The sequence below is a fragment of the Poecile atricapillus genome, chromosome 2 (genome assembly GCF_030490865.1).
Source record: "Poecile atricapillus isolate bPoeAtr1 chromosome 2, bPoeAtr1.hap1, whole genome shotgun sequence".
Lineage (NCBI taxonomy): Eukaryota > Metazoa > Chordata > Aves > Passeriformes > Paridae > Poecile > Poecile atricapillus.
This window is the reverse complement of record NC_081250.1, coordinates 149,649,913-149,669,268: the sequence shown is the minus strand read 5'-3', so window position 1 is coordinate 149,669,268 and position 19,356 is coordinate 149,649,913. Positions and strand designations below refer to the sequence as shown.

At 40.3% G+C, this 19,356-nt stretch overlaps 1 protein-coding gene across 6 annotated transcripts in view; it reads left to right on the top strand.

The window, feature by feature from the left end:
* AGO2 (argonaute RISC catalytic component 2) overlaps positions 1–19,356 on the top strand; it is a 50,694-nt gene that overhangs the window by 9,127 nt on the left and 22,211 nt on the right. Inside the window, exons 2-4 of one of the 6 annotated variants that reach the window (XM_058830702.1) lie at positions 8,070–8,265; positions 12,045–12,165; positions 18,034–18,218. In XM_058830702.1, coding sequence (XP_058686685.1) covers positions 8,070–8,265; positions 12,045–12,165; positions 18,034–18,218 — 502 coding nt within the window. Of the gene's footprint in view, positions 1–8,069; positions 8,266–8,496; positions 8,542–9,763; positions 9,839–12,044; positions 12,166–17,606; positions 18,219–19,356 lie in introns of those variants that run through there. The other 5 variants (XM_058830703.1, XM_058830704.1, XM_058830705.1 and 2 more) reach the window with 5 other exon arrangements.

Sequence of the window (19,356 nt, the reverse complement as noted above, 5' to 3'; positions counted from 1 at the left end):
TAGGAAAGACATCTGGAATTAGTTCGACATCATTTTCTAAGGCATGGAAAAGGGAATGCATCATGATGGTCAAATGTGATAAATAGCACTAAGAATGTTCTCCATTTCCCCCCTTCATTGAGTAGAAGTTTGTCTGAAGATGGAGTTATTTTGTACTTTGAATTCATATTTAACTTCAAACTGGGCTGCTGACTTGTGGGTAAGCCGTAAGCATCCCTCCATTGTTTGGATGAGGCTCACTATTTGGATGACTTAATTCAAACTGCAGCTTGTAATTAAAAGCATTTCTCTGTGGCCCTTAAGAAGGGTTGTGGTAGGACTTGGTAAAATTCCACGTGCACGGATTGGTTAAGGCACCTGGTTTGTGAGCAGTGAGGGTGGAAGTTCTGCATTTTGGGTGCTCTAGTGGTGCTCTGCCACTGCTCACCCCATTTGTAGGTGGTGAGAAGCAGCTTGTTGGTATTCAAAAATTTGGAGGCTGACTTTGAAGGTCAAGGCTGCAAGGAGAATGTGGGAGGAAAGCAAAGTACGAGCACTTGGTGTCCTTTGCTAGTTGACATTGTCCAGAAGCAGCTTGTGGGCTGGAAAGAACCATTCTTAGTTTCTTGCCTGCTGCTTTCTGCTGGAGCCTTGATCTCTTCCTCTTCAGTTCCTTTGTTCTTACATATTCTTCTTTGAAATGTCCTGACTTAAAAGCAAGCTGGATAGATGTCTTGCTTCTCCCTTTGATCTGTGACTGCAGCTCACACCGTTGGTGTCTGGCAGTGATTCTGGTCTCAGTGGATCACATCACTTCTGACACCATGAAGAGATTGTGTCTGTATCTTACAGAGGTCAAAAGGCATCAGGGTAACCAAGGGAGCTGCAGATCTGTAACTATTCCAGACAAAATCATCATAGAATGGGTTGGGTTGTGTAGGACCTTTAAATATCCTGTTCAACCTGCCTGCCATGGGCAGAGACATCTTTCAGTAGGTAAAAGGGTTGACTTGAGAGTTAATCTTGCTTGAATACTTTCACAGGAAGTGACAATTAGTCAATAAAATGATGTTTGGAGTAGTCTACTGAACATAATGAGATTACAGTTATGAAGACAGTGCTGTTTATCTAACACTTCTACTCTATGTTAAGGTATTTAGTTTCATACTCCAGCACTAGGAAACTGGAAGCAATCTGGCAGAGTATCATCAAACATCTCAGCAGTCATGCAAGGGCCTTAAAATATGACCAAATATGAGAACAGCTCCTTCATTTTTGCTCATCAGTATTAAGCTGAGCCTTTTTCTTGTAGCCCACTTTGGCACATGCAATGAGTGTGCTGTGGTTAGAAAGTGTGGTAGTTGCTCACTGAGAGACAGAAGAACCTTTAGGGGGGGTTTAGTAAAAAATGATAACTGAAAATCTGATTGCATCATCTCCTCTGCTGCCCTTGTGGATTGTTGGATTCTTGGAGATTAGCAGACAAGTCTAACACTTTTTTGTTGTGCATTATCTAATCAAGGATGTTATAGCTTGACTGAAGAGATTCTGGTTTCCATGCTCTAAAACATCCTTAATGAGCAGCAGACAGACTTACAGGTTCCATATAGATTCCTCTGCCTCCAAAATATCAAGGGACTATGAGCTGCAGCTTTGGGTTTCCCTTATCTCACAGACAACACTGCCAGCCTCTCTCCTATCATTCCCATAACGGTTCTTAACAGAAAGCCAGAAGTTAAACTTCTTTATAAAACCCAGACTGTCAGAAAACTTGAAGACAGCCCCAAGTTTTTCTCTAGCTGGATTCTAAAAAGAAAAGGTTAAACTCCCTGTATTTTTTTTTTTTTTTCTTGCTCTAACTATATATGTGTGATTAAAATACATAGAAACTCCATGCAGATCCTGTCACGGATCTGTACTGGATGTTTTCCAGATTCTTTCTGAATTCCCTCTATTACTGGTAGTTAAATAACTATTTGTGGAAATCCTGTTTCCCCTGCTGTGGGGAGTCCCCTCTTGAAGTCTCCTTTTCTCCCACTTCAAAGAGCACTTCCAGAAGGGGCCATGACCCTTTTGTAAGCCTGGTGACAAGGGCACTGAGGTGGCAGGAGAAGGACATGTGGCACCCCGGGAGAGGTGAAGGGAATTCAGCCTTAGGAGGAGGAGGAGGGGAAAGGGTGATCTTCCAGCTTCTCCAGCTGGCTAAGGGGAACCTTTGGAGCAGATGGAGCTGGACTTGGGGAGGTCGACCAGAACAGGGCAGAAGCTGGAGCACAGGAAACTCCAGTTGAGTAGAAGGCAAGTTTATTTTACTGCAGGGGTGGAACAGATTGTATGAGGTATTGTGGAAACTGTCCTTTAAGATATTCAAAACTTGACAAGTCAGCCTGGTCTCTTCCCACCTCTGTTGTTCTGTGTTCATGATCCTCTGCTCCTCTGCAGCAGCTGCTGGAGGCTGTTCCTTTGCCAGCCTTGGTTCTTTTTAACCTGGTCATGATGAACACATTTGTCATTTAATTTATTTCCTGCAGTTCTGGAGGCAAAATAGCTGCTCAGTAGTTGAGGACAAGTTATTAAATCCCTTTTTTTTGCCCAAGGAGTGATGCATCCTTGCTGGATCTGTGTGATGGCATCAGTGACTGACCTGGAGGCAGCAGTGAATGTGCACTGTGGTTGTACCTAAAATACCTTTAGTGATAATCTGGAAGAGCAGCCCCATCATCTGATATTGGAAACCTTAACCCAAAGTGATTCTTTCAAATAAGGATTCTTTCATCTTAGTTTCATTTAGAGATTATGTATTTTTAGAAAAAATTGTTTTGGAGAGTCTTCCCCTTGGCAAACATAGATTGCATGAGCGCAATGCTAAAACCTACTGAGAGTTGTGAAAGCATCACCTGATTATTAAATATGAGTTAGGACTTGCCACACAAGGAAACTTATTGATATAATTGCACTGGTGTAATTATGCTCAGACGATCTCCTGTGTCGACAAGCCCTTCCATGCAACTCGTTTGGCCCCTTCTTATTTAATAACTCATTAGGCCTCTGACTGCACATTAAAATTGCATAATTCTTTGCTAAAAAATCTCCAATGTGCAAGTTTAATGCTGACTGGCAGCACTTCCAGCATGCTGAGCAGGCCAGCAGTTAAGCTTTAAAAAATGGTGAAGGACAAAAGAAATGAATGTTCCAAGTCTGAGAAATGGTTACGGAGCACATGGTCCTGAAAAACCATCATTACATAACTGTGTGGATTTTGGAGTAGAAGCTCATCAAAGTGTGTGGCTCATTCACACCTTTTATAGACTAGGAGTGTCTTGGCCTGCTCACTTCATGAGTCACTTTTATCTCTGATTTTGATCCTCAGTAATGTGCAGGAATAAGAGCAGCCAGCCTTGTGTTTGCAATAGTTTTCAATTTGCAAAAATTTTTTTTACTAACACAGCATTTCTGTGATTATGCAGGTTTCCTCTACTGCCACCTTTCCCTCCCTGTCTTTTGACAGAGTAATTTTGCTTGATTGCTAATTTTATTTCATAAAACTGCCATAAGACTGTTATTTTTCTGATACCTGTCTTTTCCAGATTTTTTTTTTTTAATAGAAATTGCTGCTTTTAAGATTGATAGCTATGAACCTTTAGTTTATGTAAATGAGATGAATTATAATGGGAAGTCTGGCTTCTTTCCTGATAAAAGTAAGCCTAAAGACAGCATATGGACACCTCATTATTCCACACCCAGCTCACCTTAATTCACACCTTGAAAATGGGGCTCTTGATGGTCTCAATCATCATATCAAGGCTGAAATGTTCTCATTATTCATTTTATCATCTGACAAATGAGTGAGGAGCTTCCAATACTTATCACATGGATGCTCCAGTTTATTAGTCTTTCATCTTTTTTCTAATCCCTTCTTTCCTTGACAGCACTTTAAAAGTAAAATCCAGGAATGCATGTAGATTTTCCAATGCTTTGAAATACTGAAGCAGCATCTGTGTTCCTGAAGGTGTCTCTGCATGAATTTTGGCAGGTTTCCTTGGGCAGGGCATCACTTCCAGCTCAGATGTCCAGTGCTCTCCTCTGTAGCACTGCCAGGCTATGAAAGATTCCTAGTTAGAGCCTTGGCACTAAGGAAAATATTCTCATATTGATACAACTTCTATTGCATTTAAAAGTGGTTGAGTGGTGGGACTTCTGCAGGAGTGTTTGAACAGGGAGATGTGGCAGCTGAATCACTTTGAATGCAGCAATTGTGCCTCCTGATCAAGGCTGAAGGCTTCTATCATGTTTTGATAGAAGGTGAAGCCTTATTTCTCTGTTCTGTCTGCACCAAACCCAGTATTTTGTGATTCTACCTTTCACAGCTGCTTGCTGTAGTAAGTTCTACACAAGATAGCTTGATTTTGCTTTCTTAATTTGAGGCAGTAGTCCAAAAGTGAATTCAGCTCAGTGATTGCAATATTTAGTTTTTCTCCCCTGGAGTTCAGTTCCCATCCCTCGGTGCTGTAGTTGACACATACGTGTCTGTTTTAGGCGGCAGAAATGTAGGTTGAGCGCTTATCGGGTCACTGCTGCTGTTTAATAAACAGTACTTATCTCCTTGAAGCAACACCCTGCCCTAAATAAGTTTTGCCTTGGGAGTTGAGCCAGAAATAGCTTCCCCTTTTTTTTTTTTTTTCCCCCCTTTAATTGGATCGTAAAACCCAAATAATTGAAAAAAACCTATTTAAGATGAAAATAGAGGGTGGCAATGGTCCTGCTTTCTGGGCAGCTTGGTGCTTTTTTATCTCTGTGAGTCATGCAGGTTATAAAACTGCATTCCCATCTTCCCTCAGGAGTCTGTGCTTCTCTCAGCATTGCATCTTGTTCTCAAAAATGGGGCTGAATCCTCACTTTTATTTGCTCTTTGTCACTAAAACTCCAGTGGAAGAATGAATGCAGTGGTGGTGTTGAGCAACATGTGGTTTGTTGATCCCTGAACACTTAGAGATACGGGTTTGTTATGCCCCTGTGAAGCACTTAACAACCCCATTTTGAAACAGAAGGAGGATGTATTGCTTAATTACAGAATTACTTAATTTGGCAGCATAAATAGCTTGTGGGGATGTGTGTCCCCTTCCATCATGCTTCTCTTTGTACTTCCAATTTTTAAATTCAACTTTTTTCGTCATTTTAAAAGTTAGACATAATGTATCAAATATGACACAGAAAAGAAAGGGCAGTGGAATTAGGATCTGAAAGTAGATACAGAAATGTTAGAAGGCATAAAAATCATTGGGAAGGAGAAGGGAAATCAATATATTGATAACAGTTGTCCAGGTGAGTGGTAAGGCAATATGGAATACAGGGTGTGGATAACAAGAAATGGAAGTGTTAAAATACAGGAGCCTGGACAGAAAATGAAAATATTTTATAATGCATGGTGTTATGGGAATCATGGAAATGCACAAAAATCACAGACTAAAGTTAATGACTAGGACATAATTTTCAAATGGGAATGCTCCATTATGGAAAGATGGGAATAAAAATGTGTGCAGTGGCGATCTGTAAAAAGGATTCAGCAGCAGAGTGACTGAAAACATATGTGGGAGACAGATTATTTTAAAATTATTGTGGGGGGAGTGGAAATGATGGCAGACAGGATTCTGGGGGAGTAGAGGTGGCTGCTTTGTGCACATCTTCTTGATCAGATTTGGAGGTGGATCACAGAAACCTTTGGTGTATTGCAAGTACAAATATATGTGGGAGTTTTTTTTTCTCTAGTGATAATGTTGTCAATAACTTTGTTAGGTGTCCTATCCACAGCAGAGGATTCTTTCCACTGAATGACACAGACAGTGTGAATTTGGTGTGAATTTGTCACACCAAACATGGGGATTTGGTGACTGCAGGGCCAGCTGAACGAGTTAATCACCATCAGAAAAACATTAAGTCAGCAGAGGGCCTGGAAGTGTTGGGAAAAGATGAAAATCGATGTCTTAGAAATTAGGATGTGTAGGAATTTAGAAAAAATAAAAAGCCAAAGGTTGAGCAGAATCAGTGAGCTGGGTGCTTTATCTTGTCTTGAGGGATGGAGGTGGGTAAGGTCAGATGCAGAGGCAGATGAGCTGCTTGTGGCAGGACTGGGTTACAGAGAAGAGCTAAGGTGATATTTGGCTCCATTTTTCAGGGCAGCTGGTGACACTGCAAAATCAATGTGGATGAATAATACTCAAATGAAAATTGCTATATTGCCATTTAAGGCAAAACTGAAGTACTGAAACGTGAAGTTTTAGGTTATGGAAATGAAGATCTTCAGCAAGAAACAACTTTAATGTGTTGATTGAGTTAGTGTTGGAGAACCACAGTCTTTAATGGCAATGTTTATAAAAGGGAGGGAAGAAAGGAAATTGGATTTCAGTAGCCTGAATTAAAAGGGTGGATGCCTTAGAGTGTGTTTGGGAGACAAGATCAGAAACAAGATTTTCAAAAAATAGTAACAAAAGCCTCTATCATTTTCCCAGTGTCAAATCTGGTGAAGTATTTGGTGCATGGGAAAATTGGTGCTGACTGTTAGTAGGGTGCTAAAAATAGGGAGCTACTAATGAGTAGGAAACTGGCCGTAAGAAGTGTTGAGGGGTAAAGTGGGGAATTCATGCTGGTAATGTCGGGAATAGTCTTATTTCATTAACAAACATTGTATAAAGGTTAGGAATGAGTATGTGAAATTTCATCTAGAGATATAGGAGTCATTGTCAGGAAAAGGAGAATCTGAGCATCATTCAGAAAGGTTTGTAGATACAGATTAGGAAAGTAGTTAAAGACAATATAGCTGGTAATTAATAAGGAGTTGGGAGATGATCATAAGCAAATGAAATGGGTGCACATGTCCTGAGAGGTCACTGGATGGCCTTTACAAGGCAGGCAAAAGCAGTTTAGGGCTCATTAATCTGCCTTTTCCCGTTGAGAGATGGAAGCACCAGTGTGGTTATCACTTAGTCTTCTTCAGGAAAAATGACTGGAAGGATGAGAATGATGAAGCCTGATTTATAAGCAGGGACTAACAGAAGGAGCATAGCCTAGCATTTAGTATTAAATGGGTATTTGGTTTAAATCTAGAAGTACAGCCAGGAGTACTCAATTTGAAGGCCACCGAATATAACCTGCCAATGAATGACTAAAAATGGAAGGATGTTTTCTGAGCATTAGAGCATCACAATTCTGGAACAGCTTTCCAGTAGAGAAAGCCAGGGTAGAAAAGTGGTGACTGATTTGTTAATGAAGGGATGTGAATTGTTTCTGGTGCTAGCAGAGAACTGAATTTGATAATCTTAGAAAGCCACACCTGGATTCTTACATGAGTAATGAGAAACCACATGGCTTTTTTCACATGTGAAGCTTTTGCTGCAAGTTGTTGCTCCAGAGCACAGAACACCTGAGCACTGAGGCTGCAGAAGTTTTGGGTACTCTAATTAGTACCTTACACACTTGTGTGTGCATTTTTAATGGACTTTCCTGGATTGAAACAACAGCAAGCAGCTATTGTGCTTCTGCTTCATGTTGTCTGAGCAACAGCTGATGTTTGAGCTCAAGAATTGAGCACAGCAGCAGTAGAGTATTTGCTCTGTGTTCTGTGTGAAGGAAGCAGTAGGATATAGTTCAGTTCTAACACAGGATTTTGCAGACAGCTGCAGCATGGAGGAAAGTGGTGGAAACTCTGTTTTATAGGTGTTTGCTCAAATGGATGTGGTTACATCTGTTTTAAAATGAAAATTATTCCCTGCAAGGAAGATCTTGGTTCTTGCTTTCCTGCTTGGCCTGTGAAATTCCCACCCAGCTGTCTTGTGGTATAGGAAAATGCAACTGATTTTAAGATTTTTTTCCAGTAATTTGGGCTAGGAAATACAATGAATTGTGAACCAGTATGAGAAAGAAAGAGAAGAAAGGATTCATGGTCTCCTGAAAAGCAGAGTTTGGGCTTTTTTTTCATTTTTAGGTTGTTTAAAAAGAGTCATGGTTTTAAATGTGATGGTCCAATAGCCTGTAAGTTTGCTGAAATGTCAATTTGAGACAGCTGATGGCTAAGTTGTGCGTTTTCTCTTTTGCAGTGCTCACACCTCCTCCTCCATTGCCACCACCAATACAGGGATATGCCTTTAAACCTCCTCCTCGACCAGATTTTGGCACTTCTGGGAGAACAATCAAACTGCAGGCCAACTTCTTTGAAATGGACATTCCTAAAATAGATATCTACCATTATGAATTGGATATAAAGCCAGAAAAATGTCCTAGAAGAGTTAACAGGTAACACACTGAGCTTTGCCTTTCCTCAGTTTATTTGCAGTCTTGTTTTTCTTTGAAAAAGCTGGAGCCAGGTGCCCCCACTGATGTCTGGAAAGATGTGCCTGGCTTTAATCAGTGATTGTACTTATCACTTTCATTAACAGGATATGCATATCCTTTATTTTTTTTCCCCCCTCCAAATCTTTACTTGGATTGATTTTGCCAGAATAGTGAGATGCTGCTGATTGAAGCCGCTGGTGGCAGATGGATAAGCTGTATTAGCTCTATTGGAACTGGGTCAGTATAAGCCAACTTGATAAAAATTATTTATTATTACCTGGTTATATATTGGAGTGTAATTGGCTGAAGTCCTTCAGCAGGGAGCTGGTGTTACCAGCTTGTTTTCCCACCTTTCCCTCCTCACAAGAGGAGGCAAAACCTGTTTGTTTGGGGGAAAGGATTATGGAGTTACTAAAGCAGGTAAGAAATTATCCTTTATCAGTAGATTCTGTATAAGGGAAAACTGCTCCTGAAACAGATAGCAAGATGAAAACATGGATCAGCTGGCCAGGGAAATAAGCAGCCAGGTCTTGCATTTGGCATCTGTACCCTGTTAGAGTGTGGAACTTCATTGACTTGAAAAAGAAGTGGCATTGCCAGAAGTGAAACTTGAGAATGAGACTTGGCACCAACTGGAAACCACAAGTGTCATCATCATAACTGCACCTTGACTGTAGAGAATTGTAATGGCTTGTTTATATATTCAAGAGCAAAGCCTTTCCTTGTTAAAAAAGGTCACATGGGTGGAATATGCAGTCATGAAAATAAACAGTGTGGAGTCAAAAAAGCCACCTGAAAGCCACGGTTTTCCTAATGTGAATTAATAAACCTGAGGGCATTCTCCGTTGTTACACTGAGGAGTTGGTAATGATAGTGTTTTCACAAAGCAGCATCACTGTGCTTTGCTGCTCTGTTTTTTTGGTTTTTTTGTTTTTTTTCTTCCTGTGGTGATCTATTATAAGTTTAATTTTTCAGCTAGTCAAGAGCTGAGGTTAATATTAAAAGCAAACACCTTTGTTAAGTGAATGGAGCTGAACTCTCTTCTTGCCCAAGGGCAACTGCTGATTTCACTGAGATGCTCTTCCTGCATTGGAGCACTGCAAAACACTTGGAACAGTCACTTTTTTCATAAGAGGAACCATGAGAGCTTTGCTTTCCTTAACTGCTCTCCCTGCCACCACTCCAGCTCTGCCAGCTCCTGCTGGCTTATCCAGATTGCTTCTGCATCTCCTCTGGGAGCCAAATGCTGCACAGCTTCTGCGTGTTTTCTGTGTGAGCACCTCCCTTACAGTCCAGTGTGGGGCTGCTTGCCACAAAACCTAAAGCAGTTTTCTCACTGGAAAGGCAGATTCTATTCAGTAGCAAGTTCTTCCTCCAGTGCCAGCCCCCGACCTTCTCTTCTTGGTCAGGTTAGTCACTCCTCTTTTGTGGTGACAGGAGCAGGTACAGATCTACTCGGATGAAATGCCTTTTGCAATAAGCAGAGATGCCATAGATGCATTCAGCAGTGGTGTGGTGGGTGTTTCTCAGTGTGGTAAGAATACAATTTGGATTCACATACTGAAGTGTTTTTTATTTCTTTTGAGTGCTTAGTGCTCTATTCTGTAGATATACCTATACTCAGATGCACCTGGGTTTCTGTGAGCTGTGACCTTTTGGTCCTAAGTCTGTACCTGCATTTCTGTGTGTGCACATTATATATATATATATATATATATATATGTATAATTATGCAGGATCCACATGTAATCCAATTCTGAATGATGTTTTTTTACAGCTGGCTTACAGGTTTCTAGTATTTTGGTTATATAATTCACATATTTATATAGTAAGTATTGCTTTATATGACATAACTTCTACAAAGAGGAGAGGGAGATTTTGTTTTTTACTCTACTCCCTCATCTGTGTCAGCTTTGTTCTTCAGTTTTACTCCAACTTGTACTGTGACCCTGCAGACCCCACTGCAGGGTGTATCCCCTGTACATGCAAGTTCCACACTGAGACATGAGCAGGACTGGAAAATGCAGCTAGGACAAGGTGCTCCTGAATTAATGCAGTCTGGCTACAATTCTGTACATGTGACAAAGTCCAGATCTATTTGGGTAGTTGGACAGGCAGAGTGGGCGATGTGAGTTTGGTTCTGCACTGTGGGTGCTCTCAATTTAATTTTTGAGGATTTGTGCAAGGTGAGCTCTGCAGTTGCCAGCCCAGGGTCCTTGATGAGCTTGGCAGAACAGTCGTCCCAAAGGGCTGAAGTTAGTGAAGTGGTACATAACTCTTCTTTTAACTGTGCATGGAGAAAATAACTTATATTCATTAAAATATCTCCACCCACAGCTGAGAAGCACCATTGCTAACTGTTGATGTGGTTTGAAGCTTGAAAACATTAATTAAGTGGAAGTATTAATTTTTTATATAAAGCAGTTGACAATCGGAAGAACTTGCTCAGGAAGAGAGTGGGATTTCCATGCTCAATCTTAAACCCAAGGTTGAAAAATACCTCCTTCCTCCCTCTCACCCTCCCAGTAATGTACTTGTTCAGTCAGACCCTGCAGATCTGAGGCAGATATTACTGGGCCAGGTTCGATTCATGCTTTGCAGGAGGTCAGGGTTTCTTTCAGTGGCCACATCTTATTTTAAGATAAACCCTGTGGCACATCAAAGAAATTGCCAGTTAAAACAGAATTAATTATTTTCTCGAATGAGTTCAATTTCATCTCAGATTTTGCAGCACACTTATACCTACCTGAATGCTGGGTTAGTTACCTTGCCAAGTCAGGGTGCATGAACAGTCACCTGCAGCATCTGTGAGCAGGTGGTTGTTAGCAGTGCTGCAGGAGCAGGGCTGTCCTTTCTGTGTGTCACTTTAACCTCTTAATGCCCTTTTGCCCCTGTGGGTTAAGATTGTAGCCTGCTGATGGATTTTGGGTATTACAGGTAGACTGAAGGATGTCTCTCTGGGACATTGGGACCAAAGGACCTTTGGCGTCAAAGAGTGTTATTATTCCAGCTGACCTCTCATTGACTGCTGCTTTGAATGACCAGTGTGTAAACACTGTGGTTTGACAAGATCTGTGTGAGTGGTTTCCCCATTCATACAAAAATAGAACCTTATTCCAGCTACTCTTAAATGAATGTGTACTTTTAATATTCACAGTTCCACTGAATGCACGTGCCCAGTTTTGTTAGATGGATCCCAGTTTTGTTGTGTGTATGAAAAAAAAATGCATTTAAAAATTATTTTTCTCAGGGAGCTGCAAAATGTTTCGCTATCATTGTTGGCATAAACTGCTGCCCTGTCATTGGGGCTGTAAGCTGGAATAATGATATTTTTGAAAGCTTCTCAGGCTGCTGAGCTTTAGGTCCAGGGTCCTCTGTAGAAAGGACTCTAGGACAGGGGAGTTGAAGCCCCAGGATCTACTGCACACCTCTTGTTTTGAGCTTGAGAGAGCGTGAGCTTTCACTTCACCACTTCCACTAGGTCACAGAAAAGAGGAAGGAAAGTTTAAATCTGAAAAAAAAAACCCCCTAAAAATAGCAGTTTTAAGAAAACAGTTTAGTCTGTGAAAAAGTTGCTTTCAGTTCAGATCAGTCAAACAAATCCTGCCTTTAATAGAAAGGAGTGGACAACTCTTTCATTTACCTAATGCCTCTGTTGGTAAATATTAGTGTTAGTACTTGTCTGCTACTTAACATTCAAAGTAAAAAGTTGGATTAACTTAATCTTTTTGCATTTTCAGAGAAATAGTGGAGCATATGGTTCAGCACTTTAAAACCCAGATTTTCGGGGATCGCAAACCAGTGTTTGATGGAAGAAAAAACCTTTATACAGCTATGCCACTTCCCATTGGAAGAGATAAAGTAAGTTTTAAATAGAAAAATTTCTAGAGATTTTAATGTGGTATTTGCAGAGTATTTCTAACAACTAATAGAAACTGATTTTCTGTTCTTGATTTTCAATTTCTGGAGTGGATGTCTCTATTGTTGCCGCTCTGTTCAGGGTGTGTTTTGCCAGGACACAAGTGTGAGCTTGTTGCTATCCCAGTGGTCACTTTGTTTTATATCCCTTCATTCCCCCCTCTCTTTCACTGTTGTGGTTTCTGCTGCTTTAGGGAGCTGGATCAGCTCCCCCAGACAGCAGAGAGTCTCCAGACTGGCACTAGGGAGAAAGTGAGAGCACAATTGAGTGTGGGACAGGAGGGAAAATAACTGCTCTGGGCAGCAAGAAGCTGTTGTGTCACCTCACTAATCTCATCAAGGCCCACTCTAAGCTTATTCTCGCTATCAGTAGCTGGAAGAAGCTCCTCCATCTCTCTGTTGCCTATGTTAGAACCTCTCCTCCCTAATTCTTGATGACTGAGAGCCAAATTAATCTTCACTGCACTAGTTAAGACACAATCTTTGCCCTGGGGCAGCTGGAGAGGACTGTGGTTGTGTTTGCCAGCTCCCAGTGGGGCAGTGACCTCTTTGGGCTCTGCTTGTGGCTGCTCCTGTGCCCATTGACTGCTGGGGTGGAAGGGACTCTGTTGGAACATGCTAACACACAAGCCCTAGAAAATAATTTAGCCTATGCATCTGTGATCTAACAGGAGATTGAATTTTCTGTGCCTTTTTTTTTTGTTCAGGTGAGTCCCTGAGGGAGGGCACAGTCATTCTGGTTGGTACTGCAGTAGTTTCCTTCTGCTGTAGGTGCAGTTACAGGGGAGGACTGTTCTATCTCCTAGGAGTTGATTACAACTTACATAGGCAAAAATAAAATATAAGGGGAGGAATAGAAATACAGAGAAATGGGGAAATTTGGAGCCGTTCAGGCCCTCTGAAATTCAGCTGCTATAGAATAATTCAGGCTTTCTTTTGCTGTCTCATTGGATGGCTATGCAATGCTTGACATAGTTAATAGTTCTACTTGAATCAAGCTCTTAATCTCATATGTGTAATTTTTATTTCCTCCCAATCTGTTTAAGTGAATGCCATGCAGTAAAGGTCAGTCTCTACTCTGGTGTTAATTACATTTCATTAACTGATAAAGTAATGTCTGGGAAAAAGATAAAGGAATCATTAAAAGTCTTAGCTTTTTTTTTCTGCTTACTTTCACATACAGTATTCCAGTTCCCACAGATTTAGCAGACAAGACTGCAAAGTGTTTGCCAGAGGTGGAAGGATACTTGGTGAGAGTATCTTAGGATTTTAAACAGCTCTGGATATGTGCAGAGTTGCCTTATAATACTTTAGAAGTTGTGGATGATTGACAATATATATTATGACAAGTATGAAGTTCATTTAATATGTGAAGGTAAATAAGAAATAGGTTTTTTTATACATGATAAACAGGGGTCAAATTAATCCTCAGATCTAATGAGACTTTATAAGATGCAAGTTGATCCTTCTTGCTCTGATAACCATTTTGAGTGGGACAAAGTTAACATAATCTTCCAAGTCAGCCTTTTCCCAGGTGTAGGTTATAATGTTCATTTGCACGGACACAAAGTAACTGGGACATCAAGAGCATTTTCAGCTACCACACTGTCCCTAGGCTTCAGTTTTACCATGTATATTTTAGTGTGTGTGGGCTTTAAACTCCAAAACATCAGGAATGGAGTCCTCTTTGGTCAACAGGCACAGAAGGAACATCTCATCCAAGAAATCATCTCATCCATTCCCAATCTTGCCAGAGCAGTTATCATTTGGAGTGGGTGGTCACTGAGTGTTTGTGGTGGAGTTTAGCACGAGGTAGTTTCAGGTGGTTTCATCTGTGGCTCACACCTAGGTTCACTTTCAATGAACTCCCAGTTTTCCCATTTCCCATGGTTATAGGGCTTTGTCAGTTGTTCTGCTGTACATATATTAACGTTACTCTGGAGGAAAGAGCTAATAGAGATAAATCTTTAGCTGTTTTAAAACAGACATGGGGAAATTTAGCTTAATGAAGGAAATTTTTACATGGTGCTAAATTGGTTTAAGCATGATTTAAGCCACTAAAGCTTGTAGGTATTAGGACTTTCCTCCACCATAATTAGATTATGTTTCTTTGGTGGGTTTTTTGGGTTTTTTTGTTTGTTTTTTTTACTGTTCTGTACATAACAAATGTAGCAAGTTCACTGCACATCTGATTGCATTTAGGATCATATTGAAAAGATTCATGAACATACAATGATTAATCTCTGTGGAAGATCTTAATTGACTTGCAGTATGCATTGGTAGTGGAAAAACTGATGCTAAACAGAGGGTTGACACCAAATTGCAGAAAGTTTTTTCCCCTCCTGTTGCTCTTTCAAGTTAATTAATGCACTCTGTCCTCATCTCTTCTTGGTAGTGGTTGTTCTGGGCTTGGTTTTTTTTGGTCTTTGCTGGCAGCTCTGCTTCTTTTATAACTTTTTCCTCTATATATATACTTTCCTCCTTGGCTTTTGTGGTTATCAAATCTGTTTTCATTCCTTCCTTAGAGTACCTTATTTTTCACTCTTTAATTTCTTCATCTTTTTAGGCCTTCTAGAACAGATATAGAATATGTAAATATTAACATGTTTTCTTAGTTTTTACTTGTACACATTGAGAAGAAAGGAGTGTTTAGAACCCTCTCAAGGTAGGAAGATATTAAAAGTCTCCTCTTTCTACACAGCAAACCCAAGTCACCTCTGATAGCAGCTTTGTATTCAACTCCTGCTTTAATTGTGCGTTTCCCTCAAAATATCCTTCTACAGTTAAAAGCTGGAATTTAATTTTACCTGAACTTGGAAGTTTTCTCAGCTAACAAGATTCAAAAGCAACTGATGTATCTTAACCTACATCTTCATTAGTCTTTTATTAGAAAAACAGTAATTACAAATGAACAGAGCAGCAGTTTGATACAGAAATCCTGCTGCTATTCCCTTTTCCAGAAGGAAAATGTTAATCCTGTCTGTGGTCACACACTTGCTCCTCTGACTTTGTCTTTCTGAAGTACTGCTAAAGACTCTGCACATGACAGAAGCAGAGCTTTTTCCTACATCCACAGTTTGTTGTTAATCTGTTTTTCTCTGAATCCCTGAGAAGGAAAAGCTCTTGGATTAATAGAGAAAAGGTACATTGTATGCTCAGAGCATGATAAAATAATCATGTGATGTTGCATTTAATTTATGGAGAAGAAGAAATACCAAGAATTCCTCAGAAACACGTGGTCATGTTTAATCTATATTTTTTTTAAACAGTGTAATACTGATTTGTGTGAGTCATTCAGACCACATCAGCTTCAAGACCTATTCTTTTTAAGGACAGCTTTGAAACTTTCTATAGGCTTAATGATTTTTTTCATCTAGCTCCCTTAGCTGCAGAACTGTCAGTGCTGTTGCAATTTGGCAGTGGGTTGACCAGGTAGCATCCTTACATTGTAAACTTTTTTTTTTAATTTGGGGATAGAGAATAAAACAAATCTTATATTTTGCTTTAGGATTTATCCCTAATAGTAAAGGACATAGTAAAATTCCCATCTAAAACTAATTTGTCCTAATTTTTTCATATTTTGCTCACTTTGCCATAAATGAACATAAGCATGTTCATTTGTCCTCAAAAGTACAGAGTGATATAAATAAAATATTACTGAGAGCAGAAAAATTCTGATTGGCAATGCCTAAAAGTATATGTGAACTTTTGGATGTGGGATGTGAATTAAGGACATTTTCATTATTTTCTTTAATAGGATGAGATAGTTAATTAATAAAAAAAAACAAAACAGAAATAAAAAAATAAAAAACAAAAAAAAAAATCACAGGAAAGTTTAAATATTACTTAAAATTTAAACTTAAATAACTTAAATATTACTTATTTTAGCAGTGACTCATAATTCAACTCATTTGGAGTTAGACCCAGCAGCAAAAACTGTTTTGGGCCAAATCCAGCAGTCACAGCTCTGCTAACTTTTACTGGTATTTGCAGGTGGGCACCTGCAATAGAAATTCTTCAATCCTGGGCCTTTTATTTCCATCAGGGACAAGGGTACTGCAACACAGGTTCCTCTTCATCTCCCATTCCACCATGATGAAGGGATTTTGTAAATTGATACCATGAGAGGAAAAAAAGTAAAATTAAATTTCTTTCTTTCCTTTCCTTTTTTTTTTTGGTTTTTTGTTTTTTTAGATTAAGGGCATCACAGTGTTTAATAATCAGATGAGTTGTGTATTACCAGTATTGGGAATAAGCATAGAGTGGTTGGGGTGTGAAGGCACCTTGAAGGCCGTCCTGTTCCAAGCCCCTGCCATGGGCTGGGACACCTTCCATTAGACCAGGCTGCTCAAGCAGGAATGATGAAACTTGATTTGGAGGAGAGGTTTAAAGGAAAATACAGGTCAGGTGTGACAGACATCTTCTATCTGCTGTAAATGAGATGCAAGTTGAGGACTCTTTGATAGTGTGGTGGAAGAAAGACTTCATGGAAAGCTTCCAGCTGGTGTGAGCTGAAGACCTGTCCCTTTCTTTGCACAGCTTTCAGCAGGGTTCACCTGGGCCAGACTCAGAGCAGTGACCCCAGGATTAGACTCAGTTCCCATTGCTTCCCACAGCTGTGCAACTCCTTCCTCTGCTCGAGTTTCCCTGGGGAATGATGTTTGTGCTGAAGGACAGATTCAGCTGTAATATTAATTTGTGTGCCTGCTATAGATGGACAACTCATTTTTAGGGGCACACAGGAAGGCTTATTATTTGTGTTTTATATTTCCTTCCTATTTTTGGACCAAAGAAACAAATTGTTGCAAGAGACCAGATGCTGGCAGATACTAGTTTGCTGTTAGCCGCCTATAATTTTTGCTAATTACAATTTGCCTGTTAACTGGATGCCTTTTATATTTAAATTGCAAGCTCCCTAGCAGGGGAAAACGCAACGTTTTTGTTGGTATCCAGCACAAAGGATACTCTGATCTTGTTATTTCTTGTAGTCACTCCCAGACCTCCTGATCACTTCAGACAAGCCTTAATTTTAGTCGGCTTAAAAACTTTGGTGCTCAGACTTCCTTTGTTCTAAGAACGAGGAGAAATCAGCATTGCAAATAATTACAAGTAATTGGCTTAAGTAATTTACCACGATGTAGTTTGCCACTGTTTTTAGACAAAAAAATCAAAGTAGAACATAGCATGGCAAAGAAGTGCCCCTGTTTTCTATCTGATACCATCACTGGTACTTGGAGGTTGTAGTTTATTCTTTCTTTTCTTAGTTTAAAAGTAAGAGTTTTTGCTTGGTGGTTTTTGTGGGTTTTTTGTTTTGTTTGGGCAATTGATGATTTATTTTTCTCTTTTAAAACTCCTTTCTTCTCTTGTTTGAACTGTGTCTGCAGCAACAGCATGTAAAGAACTCTGGTGCTCTCAAGAGCAAATACCAGAAATTCATGAATCTTGGCAGGTGGTGACATCCCATGCTTGAGTCATGCAGGAGCTGACATGAGCAGTGATGCACTGGGACGTGTCAGGGACCTGAAATCAGGTCATGGGATCTTCGCTGAGACCTGATACAAGTGCCTCCAAATTCCAGTGTTGCTTCACAAAGGAGATAGATGCCAGCTGGGAAGCACTCCAGGCTTCTGAAATATCCCTTTGGGAAGATGGAGCTGTAAAAAGAGGCTGTACCTACTGCGTGCTGTTGCTTCATCCTTGCTTTTTGTCTCCTCCTCTGCTTGTGGTGCTGTTCAGAGGAATCCATTGTCCCTTCTGATTTCCCCCCTTTCAATGGAAAGAATCATCTTGGTTTGTTGTTTGGCATTGTTGCAGGTGGAGCTGGAGGTCACGCTGCCAGGAGAAGGAAAGGACAGGATATTTAAGGTGGCTATAAAGTGGATGTCCTGTGTGAGTTTGCAGGCTTTGCATGATGCCCTTTCTGGCCGGCTGCCGAGTGTCCCGTTTGAGACCATCCAGGCCCTGGATGTGGTGATGAGGCACTTGCCTTCCATGAGGTGAGGGGAAGCCCTTGAGGTGCTTTAGGTGTGACTTGGGTGCTTTGGTGGCTCTTTGGGTAGTCTGTGTGGCAGTGGCAGGCTCAGGTGAGGCCATCGGTGCTTTCCTGCTCCGATTCCAGTGGAATTCAGAGCCTCCAGCCTGGACATGAGTCTTTCCCCAGAGGTGTCAGACTGGCCCCATGTTTGTGTGCTCAGGTCAGGGGGGCTCTGCCATCTCCCTCTTTCCTCTGTAGCCTTGGAGAAGGAGGCTCTCCCTGAGTGGGAAGTGCTTGGAGTTTGGTAGACTTGGAAGGGTGGATTTAAAACAGCTTCTTACCATGCTCCTGTGTGTCCCTGGACAGATGTTTATTGCAAATTTTGTATAAAGGTTCCAGTGCTAGGGGAACATTAATGTCACCCCGTGTGGCTATTCTGATAGGAAAGAAAAAGTTGAAAATTATTTGTTTGTTTTTCAAGTGGAACCTACAGCATTTTCAGTCACACCCAGGAGATAGTGGGCTTAATTCTGCTGCCGTGACATGAGTCACTTAAGACCACTGTGCAAATTATATTCAATTAGAAAGCAAAGAACAAAGTTTATTAGGGCTGAACTTTCCCATATCAAAGCTCTAAATAGATAATGAGTTTTGTATATGTAAATTACTTTAAATAGCCTTATAGTATGTTGACTTTATTCTCAGACTTAGGATAGGAAAAAATAAAATTACTTTAATCAGGTTTTACAGCGCAGAAAACATCCCAGAATGTCAGATACCTTTGCTTAGAGGAACACATTGGCTCTGGGTACGATTTGTTTGTTATAAAGTTTGCAGTAGTTAATTATCAAGATGAAAGATTGATCAGAAATATTTGTTAGATCACTTATTTACCCTCACATAGTGTCTGTAATTCAGAATATGGGGAGAGATTGTTACATTGGTTTTAATAGCAGGGACTTTTTTCTTCTCTTACAGAGGCACAGTTGAAGTTTTAATAGAATACAAATAAAAAGTTATTAATGCTTTTTTGTTGGAATTAGTAGATATATTAAGGAATATACTGAAAATAAATTTAAACTTGAGTAGTAGGCAGTTTCTTACTGTAACAAGCTGGCTTTTGAGAGCTGTAACCTGAGTCTTGCCAGAAATCTCAGATT